This window comes from Carcharodon carcharias, chromosome 5 (assembly GCF_017639515.1).
Source record: "Carcharodon carcharias isolate sCarCar2 chromosome 5, sCarCar2.pri, whole genome shotgun sequence".
Classification (NCBI taxonomy): Eukaryota; Metazoa; Chordata; class Chondrichthyes; order Lamniformes; family Lamnidae; genus Carcharodon; species Carcharodon carcharias.
The window spans coordinates 163,706,929-163,721,843 of record NC_054471.1 but is presented as its reverse complement, the minus strand read 5'-3'; the positions used below and the strand labels follow the sequence as shown (position 1 = coordinate 163,721,843).

At 46.3% G+C, this 14,915-nt stretch overlaps 1 protein-coding gene across 2 annotated transcripts in view; it reads left to right on the top strand.

Annotated features, from left to right (window-relative positions):
• LOC121278045 (myelin transcription factor 1-like protein) overlaps positions 1-14,915 on the top strand; it is a 363,597-nt gene that overhangs the window by 79,064 nt on the left and 269,618 nt on the right. For both annotated transcript variants that reach the window (XM_041188068.1, XM_041188067.1), the window contains exon 6: positions 12,889-13,023. In XM_041188068.1, coding sequence (XP_041044002.1) covers positions 12,889-13,023 — 135 coding nt within the window. The remainder of the gene's footprint in view (positions 1-12,888; positions 13,024-14,915) is intronic.

Sequence of the window (14,915 nt, the reverse complement as noted above, 5' to 3'; positions counted from 1 at the left end):
TACTTTGCTGATGATTGCAAATAGACTGAAGGGGCTTGAGACTTCATATGCCGCACTTTGGCATGTGTGGAGCACCAATAGGACACCAGTGGACACTAATTGGACTACATATTCTCAGACCCTGCTCTTTGCTAGAGGTGCAGTGGAATGAAATTTGCAGCTGCCTGCAACAGAATATGTGAACTCTGTTCTAAAGCCTGGGGCTAATTTAAAAGTTTATTTAAATGGTTTGGGCAGGTACACCACAATTGTTGAAGTGCTGCAGAGGTGCCCACCTCTAAGAAGTGATGGGAAATTAGACTGTCACCCTGCGGCTTTGATTGAGGAAACCAAAGGCCCTTAATCAGCCAACAAAGAAATTTAAGAGAGAAAAGATCCCTTACCATCCAAAGATTAAAATTGTGGCCACTCTTGCAACAGCTGTTTGGGGTTCTTAACAGGTGTGTCTTCCATTGGTCTGTAAGTTTATAGTGGGTGGGATTCCTGGAATATCACTGGGCAGAAACCCAGAGAATCCAGGTTGCCCCCTATTTCTGCCACCAGTCCCATTAAAATCCCAGAATCTTTGTGTAGGTAGACATTTTGACATTTTTCAGGGAAATATTTGGAACAAATGGCAGTTACTGCATACAGTGAAGGGATTGGATAATGGCATGTTTGTTGTCAGAAGGAGGGAGCTACACGGGGCATTATGAAAGACATAGCCAGTCATTGTAGTCAAGAGAAGATCTTGCATTCTGTGGGATATGAACTATGTCCTTCAGCGATCCTCAACTTTTTCTTCAATCAGTTACTGTTTCTGCTCCTCTTCTTCATCTCCTTGCTTCCCCTAGTCCTCCCTTGGGGCCTCATTAAGGGGTCCTCTTCCTAAAGCAAGGTTGTTCAGATTTCAGTACACCGATAAATCCTTGGGACCCTCTCATGGTGGTATTGCAGTATGGTCACAGATCAATCAAAGCACCAGAAGCACACCTTCAATGTCTCAGTGACGTGCAGTCAACAATTACTCTCATGGATAAACTGACCTCCTTACAGTGATGCCAGCTGCTCGAGTGGGAATGTGTACAGACATCGCTTGGCTGTAGAGGATATGCGTCCAGGATCCACCCAGAGGTCTGCCTTTCTGGGTCAAAAGGTATTAGTACAGCAGAATTTCTTAAGCTATAAGAATCATAGGAGTTCCCAGGGAAACCAGGATTCACTTGCATTGTGGATTGCTGCTGGCCCTGGGACCATGGGAAATCCTATCTTTCTGTAAAATTGTACTACTCTGTTGTGTTACTGTTGACTAGTCATGATATGAAACTGTTAGCACTAGAAAAGATCCTGCAACTCCCTCAGTACATCTGTGCACAGCTTTTTGGCTAATGTTAAAGAAGTCTCCACTTGCGGCCTGGAATGACCCTGTGGCTTTCAAATTGAGCAGTCAGACCTTAGTCATTGGCAGAGTGGTGCCTGTGGTAGTGTTGAGATTAGGTCTCCTTACAGTATCTGGCAAAACACTCACTTAATTTAATCCCTGAATTTGTGTCCAGCCGATGCAAATGAAAATCTTATCCCATTATGTCCTTTGTGAAATGATGTTGGGAGTGATTGACAACCCCTCAGCAAATGGAATAAAGACAGATGACAATGTAATTGACAGCAATAGAAACAAAGAAAAATCTAGGTTCAATTTTCTTTCAACTTTTCTATGATGCTGAGCAACTCTCAAACTTTATACAAAACTGCCAAGGAAATAAATCAGTGCATGAAAATGGAGTTTATGGCAAGTCTCTATTAATAGTGCTTCATTTGCATGGGACAATAAATGTCAGGCTGTCTGGCAGCTGTCAGAAATGAGGCAAGAAATAGGCCAAGTGTAAAAGTGGGTAAGGATATGTTGTTGTGGATCCCGCTGCCACCTTCCATTATTAACACTGGAAAATTGGATGGTGGTCAGCTAGTTTTAAGATCTTTATATCCATTGGCAAAGTGCCTGATGCTTGGAGAATAAAAACTGTAGTTTCAACCTTTGAAAGGAGCAGCGCGTGTCTCTAGTAATTCAGGCAAGCTAATCAGATGTCCGTGTTTGGAAACAGTTGCCGGACGCTTTCAATGTATATTTAAAGAGCGTGTTTCATAGAAGTAATAGTTCATGTCTTAACAAACTTGAATTCTTTCATATAACTAAGGTAGTTATTGAAGTACCTGTGGTCAACTTACATTTTCAAAAGGTGCTGAACAAAGTTCCATCTGTAAGTATGGCATGCACAGTTAAGGCTCATGGGATAGTTGACAACTTGATGTTTTGAAAAATGCCTTAACAACATGGCTGGAATTTTCCGTCCCCATTGGTGTCAGGCGCCATGGCGGGCATGAGTGGACAATATGGCGAGAAGGCCAAAAATCGGTTTCACGCCATCATGAAACCAGTTTGTGATCGTCTGCTCCACCCACCCATGTCTGGAATGTCATTTTAATACATCTGCATATAATTATGGGCCCTGCTCGCTGGAATCATCTCCCCACATTGGATCATCTGGCCCAGAACACATCTTGACAAGTGTGATGTATAGAAGTCAGGGCTTACCGTCAGGGCCTTGTTCACATCGCGGACATCTGAGGATCAGAAGGTGCTGGAGCCCTACAGCTGCCGGACCCTGGAGAAACACGTGCATCGCATGCTGGGTGGATTCTCATGGACATGGCTCTGCCATGAAGCAGCTCAAGGAAGGTGGGAGGTCACCATTGATGACTGGGGTCTGCTTTGGGACATCAGGATCTTGAAGGATGATAGTCGAGGGGATGGAGAGGAAGGTCCAGCTGTGAGTGGGAGAGGAAGGTGTACCTGGGAGTTGGGGGGGGGGCGGGGGTGTGGGCTGGTGGGTGGGAGAGAAAGGTCTAGATTTGACTAGGAGAGGAAGGTGTACCGATGGGAGAGAGGTGGGTCGTGTGAGGTTGGGAGGGGGAAACGATGGTGTTGGGGGTGATGAGGTTGGGAGGGGAGGGAAGGGAGTACAGGGGAGGAGGATGTAACAGGGGAGAACACAGCAATTGGGGAGGTGTGTTTAAGGGGAGGAGTTTGAAGGGGGGGCAGGACTTCGGGGGGAGGAAGGAGTTCAGAGGGGGGAAGGAGTCCGGAGGAAGGAAGGAGTTTGGAGCAGGGAGGAGTCCAAGGGGAGGAAGGAATCCGGTGGGGGGTGCGGAGGGAGTCAGGTTGGAGAAGGGAGTATGGGTGGAGGAGGGAGTAAAGTGGGGGGGAACTTCCAGGTGAACGTGCAAGGAAGGGGTCTGTGGAGTCAATGACTACCTCCTGGGGAGCAAACTGAGGGTAGGCATGGTAGGAGGGCATGGTGAGAATGAGAGAGGGCAGAATGAGACAGTAGGTTGGGACGGTGAAGATGCAACAGTAGAAAAGACGGTGAGGGTGGTTGGTGGGGACTTGGAGGCAGACACAGACCCTGAGGATGGGAAGGAGGAGGTCAGGGAGGTCAATGTGGATGGAGGTGGGATTCTCTGGAAGATAGGGAAAGTGCATGTTTCCCTGGACATCCTTGAAAGAAAAGGGTGGTAGATGATGGTGGGGAGGAGGAAGGTGAGGTCAGCGAGGTCAACAGTGATGGTGGAAAGGTCATAGGTGACTGGGGGAGGGGAAAGGACAGGGGAGCTGAAAACAAACCTGACAACCATGCTTCTGAAATCAAAAGTGAGAGGAGCCTCTGTTGGACGGGCACAGTGTTGCATGGGAGTCTGATTATTGGGTGGGCGGAGATGAAGGTCAGCTCAGAGGGACAACTGAAAGAGAACCCCAGCAGGCAGCATTGAAAAATGTTTGGGACATTGGGTATAGTGTGATGGAGGAAGACTTCACATGTATGGGAGAGTGCTTGCACGAGGCTCCAACAGGCCCTGCCACACACACGCTTTTCCTTCCAGAATCACTCATGGTCTGGCTGCATGCAACAGAACTATTAGTGGAGGGCTGGGGTGGTGGGGGGTGGTGGGTGATAGGGCGGGGTGTGGGGTGGGTGGCGGGGTGCAGGAGGAGGACTCATGAAATCTGTAAATGAAGCTGAAAGACATCACTACACATTACTCAGTGAAAGTAAATATATTTTCAGATTATAAAGTCACGAAATGTGTTAACCCTTGTAACCAATTGTGGCTGGAATTTCTTAACTTTTCCAGGTCTACCACTTCTTCTAGGTGCTGCCCTGACATCCGCAGGAGGGTTAGAGACAGTCTGTGCAACGTTTGGCCCTCTGATGACTTTGGTGTGCGTTCTCTGGGCAGCCAAGGACTTGAGAGCCCCGGCTTGCTGTGGCTGTCCTCCTGTGGGCCAGCTGCTCCCTCTGCGGTGACAGAGGACAAGGCTGAGGGAGTCACAGGCAGAGGGGACTCAGAGGGAGAGGACAGCCTCTGAGAATCCTGAGTGGATGACCCAGGGGTGCCAGAAGCAGCCGCTTCTCCTCCCTTCGGTTGCCCAGGTCTGACTCCTTGAGGGGAGGAGCACCTGTAGGGATGTTGAGATGCCCCATTTCTCTCTGATGTTGCCATTGCAGGAACTCACCCATGGCTCCTGCAATGGAGTGCAGGTCTTCGTGCACCTCCATATTCTGCTGCACCAGGATCTCCATGGCATCCACCATCCTCCCATGGACACCTCCATACGTGCACCATTTCATCAGAGCGCAGGCCGATGCACTCCTCTGACTTGTGTGCCGCTCTGTTGAGTCCAATAGCTCTTTGTGATGTTCCCCCACCTTCTACTGACTCTCCAGGATGAGTTGGAAGGCCAAATCCAGAGGCTCGTCACCTGACTCGGACCTCACAGATGCCTCTTCCCCAGCAGTTCTCCCAGTGCCAGGGAGCTTGGCTGATCCTGCCTCCTGCTACGGGCATGTGTTCATGCAGTGACCACCAGATTGTGAACCCAAGCCTGCCCTAGATCTAGGCCTCACCAAGGTGTGTGCCTCTGCATGGTAGAGGGTGTGGGTAAGCGCTGTGACAGGTCTTCCAGGCTGCTTATTTCCAGTTCTTCAATGGAGGAGATGTCCTCTTGGCTGGAGTTGAGGGCCTGGATGGAGCTAAGGGTGTCGGACACTTGGCAGAGCTCCCTCTGAACCAAAGTTGAGATAATTAGTGCATGGCAGCAGAATCAAAAGCAGGAGAGAGAGCACTCACATTTGTGTTGAGAGAGGGATGATGTGGTGCAGGATCATCATGAGGGTGTTCGCTGCTGACCTCATCATCACCACAGGAACAGGCCACATCCTCACCAGTCAGCACGATGGCACAATCCTCAAAGTGAGTGAGGGGTCCAATGTGGGCCACTCCACCCTCGATCTGGGTCCTCCCCCTCCTGTTGTCTGCAGGTTTCTCCTGTATGAAAACAGAAGGAGACAGTGTGAGCAGGATGTATGGCAAAGCTTGGAATGTTTGTGTGCTGAATGGAGCCATGGACAGGATGAGGACATGAGCTCGAGCAGATATGAGCCTGATGGAGATGTGAGGGTGTGTATGAGAGTCAGTGGTGTTGTCCCTTGAGATATGAGATCCCTGTGGATGTGTGATGGGTTTGAGAGTCAGTGAGTTGAGAATGATGAGGAGATTGACTTACCATGGTGGAACATATGAAACCATTCATCCTGTAGCAGCACTGGGTGGCTGTCTTATTTTGCAGGGCGTTGGCACTGACCACAGCTGCCACTGCCTCCCATGCTGGATTGGTGACCTTGCTTGCTGGCCTTCGCCCACAGTGGGCTCCAAGGACATCATGGTGGGCCTCCACTGTGTCCAGTAGGCACCCAGGGGAAGCATGTTTCCTCCCTTTGGCAGCCACCAATTCCCAGCAGCTTCCTATCTCTCGAAGAGTGCTAGCTCTATGCAGGGGCGGCCTTTAAATATGGCACCCAGTTTACTGAAGGTGGGGTGGGTGAATCAGAGGCTGCCCTGCCAGCGATCCAACGTGTTTCCCAGGAATGAGTTATTAATGAGGCGGGACATGCTGGGAATGCAACAGTATGGCATTGCGGCTGGCGGATAAAACGTCCGTTTTCCTGCCCGTTACTAACTTGGTGCAAATCTGGGACGATGCTGCCCAGCGTGGTGAAGATTGGAAATGTTTTGCCTGAGGATAAAGTTAGTTCTGTTCTGGAATTCTGCTGCTCATGTTATTTGTGAATAGGTCAAATGGGAGGATAGATTTTAATGCCCTGGGCATGGAATGGAGGAGCTGCACATCCCCATTTCCCCGGCAGGCTCAATTCCAAGTGGCTGAATGCTGCTGGCAAGCAGGTAGGACTGGGGATGAGTGGGGATTGATCAGGGAGTGTGGAAAATCCACAGAATTCTTTGAGTTTGAAGGGGCGCTCCTGCTGGATTTCCGGACTTACCCTTTTGGGCCTTCAGCGAATGGTATGCGTGTGGATTACAAGTTAGAAGAAATTACAGTTGCATTGTTTAAATTAGTGGTGAGGGCTGGTCTGTGGTTTACTGCTTTGGTGAGATGCGTTCAGTTGCATTAAAAATGGCTCAGAGAGAAGACACCAGGAGATTTCTAGGCTTTAGTGCACTGAATTATGAAAAAGGGCTGAAGAGCCTGAGGTCCCGATTTCAACTCTGGGTCAGTTTTCAGCAGGTGTGCTACAATGTGAGTTAGGAGCTCACCTGTTGCTCCAGTAGTGAGCCGAATGGTTAGGAAGCGCGGAGGTTGCAGACATGGAGTCCTAAGTACTCCTGCTCCTGCAGGCTCAATAAAAAAGGTTGTCTAGAAAAAGATAACTTACCTTTTTGATCCCCTTCAGGCCCTGACCCACTTCCCCACTTGGTTGGTCTGACAAGGAACGCTATGTTGCTTCCCACTCAGTTAAAATTGTGGCTGCGCCCCAATGACTCCAGGAGCTCAGATGAAAATCTGAACCTGTCAACTCCTGGCCTTTCTAGGCCAGGTGAATAACCTGGGCAATTTTAACTCCTCTCACACCCAGCGAATAGACTGAGGTCTATCATGGTCCTTAAAATATGGGTGATAAGTAATCAAGCTACTTAATTTGGACAATAGATGCAGGAAATGAATGCAGCATCAGAGGACACAACTACAAAATTCACAACCTTGATAAGCGCTTGCCCACCCCACCCCATCAATCCCCAAGCTAGTGGACATTTTGGGCATTGTACTTGATTCAGGATTAATTGACAGCTTTTCAAAGGGACTGGATCAAAGGGATTTAAGGTGATACCAATATTTGAAGTATTGTAAGCCAACATTTATATCTTGACCAATAAAAGCAAAATAAATTAACTGATCATTCATCTCATTGCTGTTTGTAGAACCATGCTGTATGTAAAATAATTGCTGCATTCCCCTGCATAACCATAATGAACATCCAAAAGTGTCATACAGGAAAAGACTGACTGAATTATCCAGCTTGTCCCACACAGTCAGGATAAGAAAGAAATATGAGCATGAGTAGGCCCCTCAAGCCTGTTCCGCATTCAATAAGACCATGGCTGATTTTTTTTTCCTCAATTCCATTTTCCACCAATCTCTGAATCCCTTGATTCCTGCAGAGTCCAAAAATCAATCTATCTAAGGCTTGAATATACTCAGGAACTGGGCATCCACTGTCCTCTTGGGCTGAGAATTCCAAGATGTCGTATCTGTCAGAATGTAAAGACTTCCTACCCCACAGAGCCATATAATCTGATGGGAGGGGTGTAAAATCTGATTAAGACCCTACCAGCTATGGGAAAAATTCAGAAGAAAACCCTCCGACGCCTTTAGTTGATTGAGGCTAGTCCAGGAAGTCAAAATGACCCTGACTTATATTACAGCATACCTACCTTTTCTCCCCAGACAGAGAGAGGCCTGAATGTATGCAATGAAACAGCATTCACTACCAGGGCTGACATCTTGGTCCACAGGTCCACAATTCTACAGGAAAAGAAGAATCATCCAACCGTGAAACATTTAACCTAATTCGGTCCTTCTGTAACCCATGACCTATTTATTTGAAGACAAATTATTGCAATTTGAAAATAATTCATTGTATGTGACGTATTGTGATATGTTCTACGTTTCTATAGGGCTGGACAGACTGGATGCAGGGTTGATGTTTCCTTTGGCTGGGGGTTCTAGAACAAGTGGTCATAACCTCAGGATATGGGGTATGCCATTTAGGACAGAGATGAGGAGAAGCTTCTTCACTCAGAGGGTGGTGAACCTGTGGAATTCTTTACCACAGAAGGATGTGGAGGCCAAGTTACTGGGTATATTTAAGAAAGAAATAGATAGATTTCTAGACACTAAAGGCGTCAAGGGGTATGGGGAGAGCGCAGGAGTATGGCATTGAGATAGAGGATCAGCCGTAATCATATTGAATGATGGAGCAGACTCAAGGGACAGGATAACAAGTCCTGCTCCTATTTTCTATGTTTTTGACATCTGTGTTAAGGCGTTATAAGTTATTTGTTTCCATAAGACATTAGGGAGTCTTTCTGGGATAGGTGTAGAACAGGCACAGTATCGTCGATGCCTTGTTTAACTTTCAGGTGTGGACCTCATTGATATTTTAATACAGAGATGCGGGCTCTAAACGGGTTCCCCATTGTATCATTGTCACTGACAACATTTCCTGACTATTGTAGTAGGCACTGTAGGTTATGTTGCTGCAGGGTGAGAACAAGCCAGCAGCAGGCTCCCGTTTCACCAAGTCCCACAAAAGCCTTAAAAAAAACCCCAAAATATTACCTATTGGGAGATGCCACCAGTGTTCCCTTTAATTCATGCCTCTCATTTCCATTATATTAGCAATGTACAACATTCCACCTCTCAAGTCTCTTCCACCCTGCAGTCACTTGGATCATGGCTGAGTTGTATCTCAAATCCATTTACCTGTCTTTGCTCCATGTCCTTTGATATCCTTACTGTACACAAACTATCGACCTCAGTCTTGAAAATTTCAATTGATCCAGCAACCATGGACTTTTGGGGGGTAGTGTTCCAGATTTTTGTTCCCCTTTGTTTAAAGAATACATCCTGATTTTATTCTAAATGGCCTTGCTCCATCTTTAAGATCACGCGCCATTGTCTTGGATTCCCCCAACGGAGCAAATCATTTCACCAGGACTGTCGACCTACACCTCCAAAACATGGCCTGATTCTGCCCCTGCCTCAGCTCACCTGCTGCTGAAATTCTCATCCATATCTTTGTGGCATCTAGATTTGATGATTGCCATGCTCTCCTGATTGACCTCGCATCTTTCAACCTCCATTAACTTGAACTCAACCAAACCCTTCAGCCTGTATCCTAACTTGCACCAGTCCCATTCGCCCATCATCCCTCTGCTTGCTGACCTACATTTGCTCCTGGTATGGCCTCGCCTTAATTTTAAAATTCTCATCTTTGTTTTCAAATCACTCCATTGCATCCTTATCCCAGTAACCTCTTCAGACCCACTAACACCAACCCTGAACCAAGATATCTGTCCTCCTCCAATTTTGTCTTCATGAGCACTCCTGATTTTATTTGCTCCATCATTGTCAGTCATGCCTTCAGTTGCTTGGGCTCTGGGTTCTAGAAATCCCTCTCTAAATTTCTCCCACTTTCTGTCTCTCCTCCTTTAAGATAATTCTTAAAACCTACTTCCTTGACCAAGTTTTTGCTAATTTTCCTAATATTTCATGTGGCTCAGTGTCACAGATTACTTGATAATGCACCTGTGGCATGCTATGGGATGTTTTATTATGTTAAAAACACTACATATACGCAAATTGTTGTTGGAGTTTCTTTGTTCCTACTTTACTGAATCCCTTTATCATTTTAAACCGCTTCGTTAGGTCAGCCCTCCACCTTCTAAACTGACGGAATACAAAATAAAATTAAAATACTGCGGATGCTGGAAATCTGAAATAAAAACAGAAAATGCTAGAAAAGCTCAGCAGATCTGGCAGCATCTGTGGTGAGAGAAACAGAGTTAAGTCCAATATGCCTCTTGTGAGTTTTTCTAGCATTTTCTTTTTTTTTGCAAAAATATACTTTATTCTTAAATCTTCAAAAACATTTCGAACCATTTCAAAATCACCATTACAAAAATACAATCAGGTTCAACTTTTACAACATGAATCACAAGGTGTATCAGTACAAACAATGAATATTACAATCATTGGCAGACATTCATTTTAAGCTGTACAGCCTGAGGGACTCTTTACAGTTCCCAGCCCCTCAGTGCATTGTGGCAGAAAGGTCATAGGCAGCGACCCTTCCCCATTGCGCCTTTGTGGCGGCTGCCCCAAGCTTAACTGTGTCCCTCAGCACGTAGTCCTGGACCTTGGAACGTGCCAGTCTGCAACACTCGGTCGGGGACACTCTTTGCGCTGGAAAACCAACAAGTTTTGGGCAGACCAAAGAGCGTCTTTCACTGAGTTGATGATCCTCCAGCTGCAGTTGATGTTTGTCTCGGTGTGTGTCCCTGGGAACAGCCCGTAGAGCACAGAGTCCTGTGTCACAGAACTGCTCGGGATGAACCTCGACAGAAACCACTGCATCTCTCTCCAGACCTTCTTCCCAAAGACACAAACTACAAGGAGGTGAACAACGGTCTCTTCCCCAACACAGCCACCTCGAGGGCAACATGAAGAGGGGATGAGACTCCTGGCCTGTAGGAAGGATCTTACAGGGAGGGCCTTTCTCACCACCAGCCAAGCTACGTCTAGGTGCTTGTTGGAAAGTTCTGGCGATGAGGCATTCTGCCAGTTGACTTGGTCAGTCTGCTCAGGGAATCATCCCACAGGATCCACCCTCTCCTTGTCCCTCAGGGCCTTTAAGACGTTACGTGCTGACCAGTGCCTGATGGACTTGTGGTCAAAGGTGTTTCTCTGCATCAATTTTCCCACGAGGGACAGGTGGTACATAACGGTCCAACTACTTGGAGCGTTCCGCGGCAGCGTGGCCAGATCCATCCTTCATAACACTGGGGACAGGTAGAACCTCAGCATGTAGTGACAACTTGGTGTTTGCATACTGAGGGTCTACGCACCGCTTGATGGAGCCGCACACAAAGGTTGCCATCAGTATGAGGGCGATGTTGGGCACAATTTTTCCCCTTTATGTAGAGGCTTGTACATCGTGTCCCTGCGGACATGATCCATTTTCGACCTCCAGATAAAGCGGAAGATGGCTCAGGTGATCGCACCACACAGGAGTTTGGAATGGGCCAGACCTGCGCCACGTACAGCAACAGCGAGAGTGCCTCACACCTGATGACCAGGTTCTTACCCGCAGTGGAGAGGGAGCGTCGCTTCCACATGCCCAGTTTCCTTTTCACCATAGACACTCGCTCCTTCCAGTTTCTAACGCGTGCCCTGGTCCCTCCGAACCATATCCCAGCACCTTCAGGCCGTCAGCCCTGACAGTGAAGGGGACAAAGGATCGGTCAGCCCAGTTCCTAAGCATTTTTTTTTGCAAAAATATACTTTATTCATAAATCTTCAAAAACATTTCGAAACATTTCAAATCACCATTACAAAAATACAAACAGGTTCAACTTTTACAACATGAAAAACAAAGTGTATCAGAAAAATCAATGAACATTTCAATCATTGGCAGACATACATTTTAATCTGTACAGCCTGAGGGGCTCTTTACAGTTCCCAGTCCCCCAATTCCCAAGCATTTTCTGTTTTTATTTTACATTGATAGAATCCAAGCTATGCTTATACAACCTGTTCTTGTAATTTAACCCTTTATCATTCTATACCACTTCAAGGCTAGTATATGTTTCCTGAGATTCTGTGCTCAAAACTGAATGTGGCTAGTACTTCAGATAAGAAGAAATGAGACTAATATTCACTCTGTGTGTTTCACTCATTTCTCCTTGTGAGTTGTAATCTGGGGACCTACAGGTTTAGGACCTCAATTTGCATATTTAAACAACCTCTTGCCTGTTTCAGGTGAATGTTTGGGTGCCTATTTAAAGGCCTGCCTAAAAGTTGATTCAGGCTGTCAGCTGGATGCTCAAGGTTCTCAACAGCCTTTTGAATGCTGGTTGCTTGTTTTTCATCTCTCCGAGCAACTTGTTTGCCTCAAACTTTAATTTGTACAGATTACATGTTGCCATTTTTCACTTGCTGGAATATGTTTTGAATTGTGACACAGGAATATGCTATTTTGGGTAAAATTCTGATTGTTGTGAAGTATAATTTTGCTTCAGTTATGTTTCAATTCAGCCGAGAGAAATGTGAAGTCCTTATTAATAGAATTTAGACTCTGATATGGTTATCATTTTACAGAAGTTTCTTTAATCTCTTTACACAGATTACATAGGTCTGCAGTTCTGATACCTTTTGTCACTTTCACACCAAAAACAAAAATAATCTCGGATGATATTGGGGTTGATTTTAAAATCTACACCTTCGCATATGCAGCAATTTAACCAGCAGTTCTTAAAGGGATCATTACAGGCTGCTCCAACAACAGCCAAATTTGTTTTAGGCTTTTTTCTGAGGTGAAGAGGAGCAGGATTGCCAATTCCTGTGTGGTTCCTCTACTCAAAGAATCGCTTCACCCACTGATTGCAATTTCTCAACTTCCTCACTAACTTGGAGCCCCATTCAAAGCTGCAAACTAATGGGGGCCCGACTACCTTCACTTTCAGTTTAGGTGATGAATTGGCGGTTGCAGATTGTAGCCTGTCCTATCCCCCTCCTGACTAACCTTTCCATTGACTTAATGGGTGTATAATGGGCAGCCGATTGGCAAGCTCCATTTAATTGCCCCATCAAAAGTGAAATTTGGTCTTTCAGTGCTGTGATTGGGCCAGTATTATAAGGATGTAAGTTTATTTTACTCTGCCAAACTCTTTAACTGATTTCTAATTTTAAAAAAGGTTTTCTCGTTTTCACAGAATCATCGAGACCTGAAAAGAAGGAAAGCAAGTGCCCCACGCCAGGATGTGATGGAACTGGACACGTCACAGGCCTTTACCCCCATCATCGCAGCTTGTCAGGCTGTCCACACAAAGACAGGGTTCCCCCAGAAAGTAAGTGAAAAAGAAGTTCAAAGTGCAAGGTAAACATATTTACAATTATTATTATACATAACCTGCGGTAGTTCCCGAGGGAATGTCACTTTCTACCAGCTTTGATGCTTGACCAACCTCTCTCTACCAACTACCAAAATGAATCATGTAGTTTTATTTTTTGCCCTGATAAATCAAAGAAATAAAATACAGGAAATTACTTACAGTGAGAATTTTGAACCCTATAGGGGTGATCTTTCACCAGTGAATCGACAGTCCATTTTACAACCTACCAATTGATTTAAAAGGCGCAGTGTAAAACAAGCTGTTGGTTTGCTATGAGACCAGTTTCACTCCCAATGTATTATGACTCTTGTGCTTTCTAAATTCATAAATATAACTCAACTGAAAAAGGTAATTTTTTTTTGCCCGCTTTCTCTATGTGATCTTAGCTATTAATAAAGCATTTAAGTGAGCTGTTTATAGGAGTGGAACTTTCAGCTTTGGTGGGGCGTTAACAAACAGCTGTGGAACAGCCACCCGTTATGCGCCCTATTTGGTATTCCTTTTGATTGAAATCAGTGGAAAGCAGAACCAAACAGCTTGTATAATGGGCAGCAGGTCAGTTACCAGCAGTTTTCTGCCCCTGCTGAGGTTAAAAGCTCTGCCCTAGAGGTTTTGCTTGTGCCACTCCAAAATGGGATAACCCTACTTTCAATATTTCATCAGTACCTGTATAGGAATGATTTGGTCTCTTCCCTTGGAGCCCTGCACTTGTTTCAGGCGGGTGCTTTCTTGCCTTTGCAAATCAAGGTCCTACAACATGGTTAGGACTCTGACTGTGATTTAAATGAATACCTTAGCAGAGCAGGACTGTCACTGACCTCATCTCCTCTGGAGATCATACTCCCACAGCTTCCAACCCAATAGTCGCCCAACCTTGGACAGCCCGCTTCTACCTCCTACCCAAAATCCACAAACAGAACTGTCCCGGTAGACCGATTGTGTCAGCTTGCTCCTGCCCCACGGAACTCATTTCTCGTTATCTTGACTCCCTTCTCTCTCCCCTTGTCCAGTCCCTTCCCACCTACATCCGTGATTCCTCTGACACCTTACATCATATCAACAATTTCCAGTTCCCTGGCCCCAACCACTTCCTCTTCATCATGGACGTCCAATCCCTCTACACCTCCATCCCCCACCAGGATGGTCTGAGGGCCCTTAGCTTCTTCCTCGAACAGAGGCCCAAACAATCCCCATCCATCACTACTCTCCTCCGTCTGGCTGAACTTGTTCTCACACTGAACAGTTTCTCCTTCAACTCCTCTCACTTCCTCCAAATAAAAGGTGTGGCTATGGGTACCCGCATGGGCCGCAGTTATGCCTGTCTCTTTATGAGGTATGTGGAACATTCCTTGTTCCAGTCCTACTCCGGCCCCCTTCCACAACTCTTTCTCCGGTACATCGATGATTACTTCGGTGCTGCTTCATGTTCTTGTCAGGACTTGGAAAACTTTATTAGTTTTGCTTCAAATCTCCACCCCTCCATCATTTTCATGTGATCCATCTCTGACACTTCCCTTCCCTTCCTTGACCTCTCTGTCTCAATCTCTGGTGATAGACTGTCCACTAATATCCATTACAAGCCTACCGACTCCCACAGTTACCTCGACTACAGCTCCTCACACCCCGCTTCCTGTAAGGACTCCATCCCATTCTCTCAGTTCCTTCGCCTCCGTCGCATCTGTTCTGATGATGCTACCTTCAAAAACAGTTCCTCTGACATGTCCTCCTTCTTCCTTAACCGAGGTTTTCCACCCACAGTTGTTGACAGAGCCCTCAACCGTGTCCGGCCCATCTCCCGTGCATCCGCCCTCACACCTTCTCCTCCCTCCCAGAAACATGATAGGGTC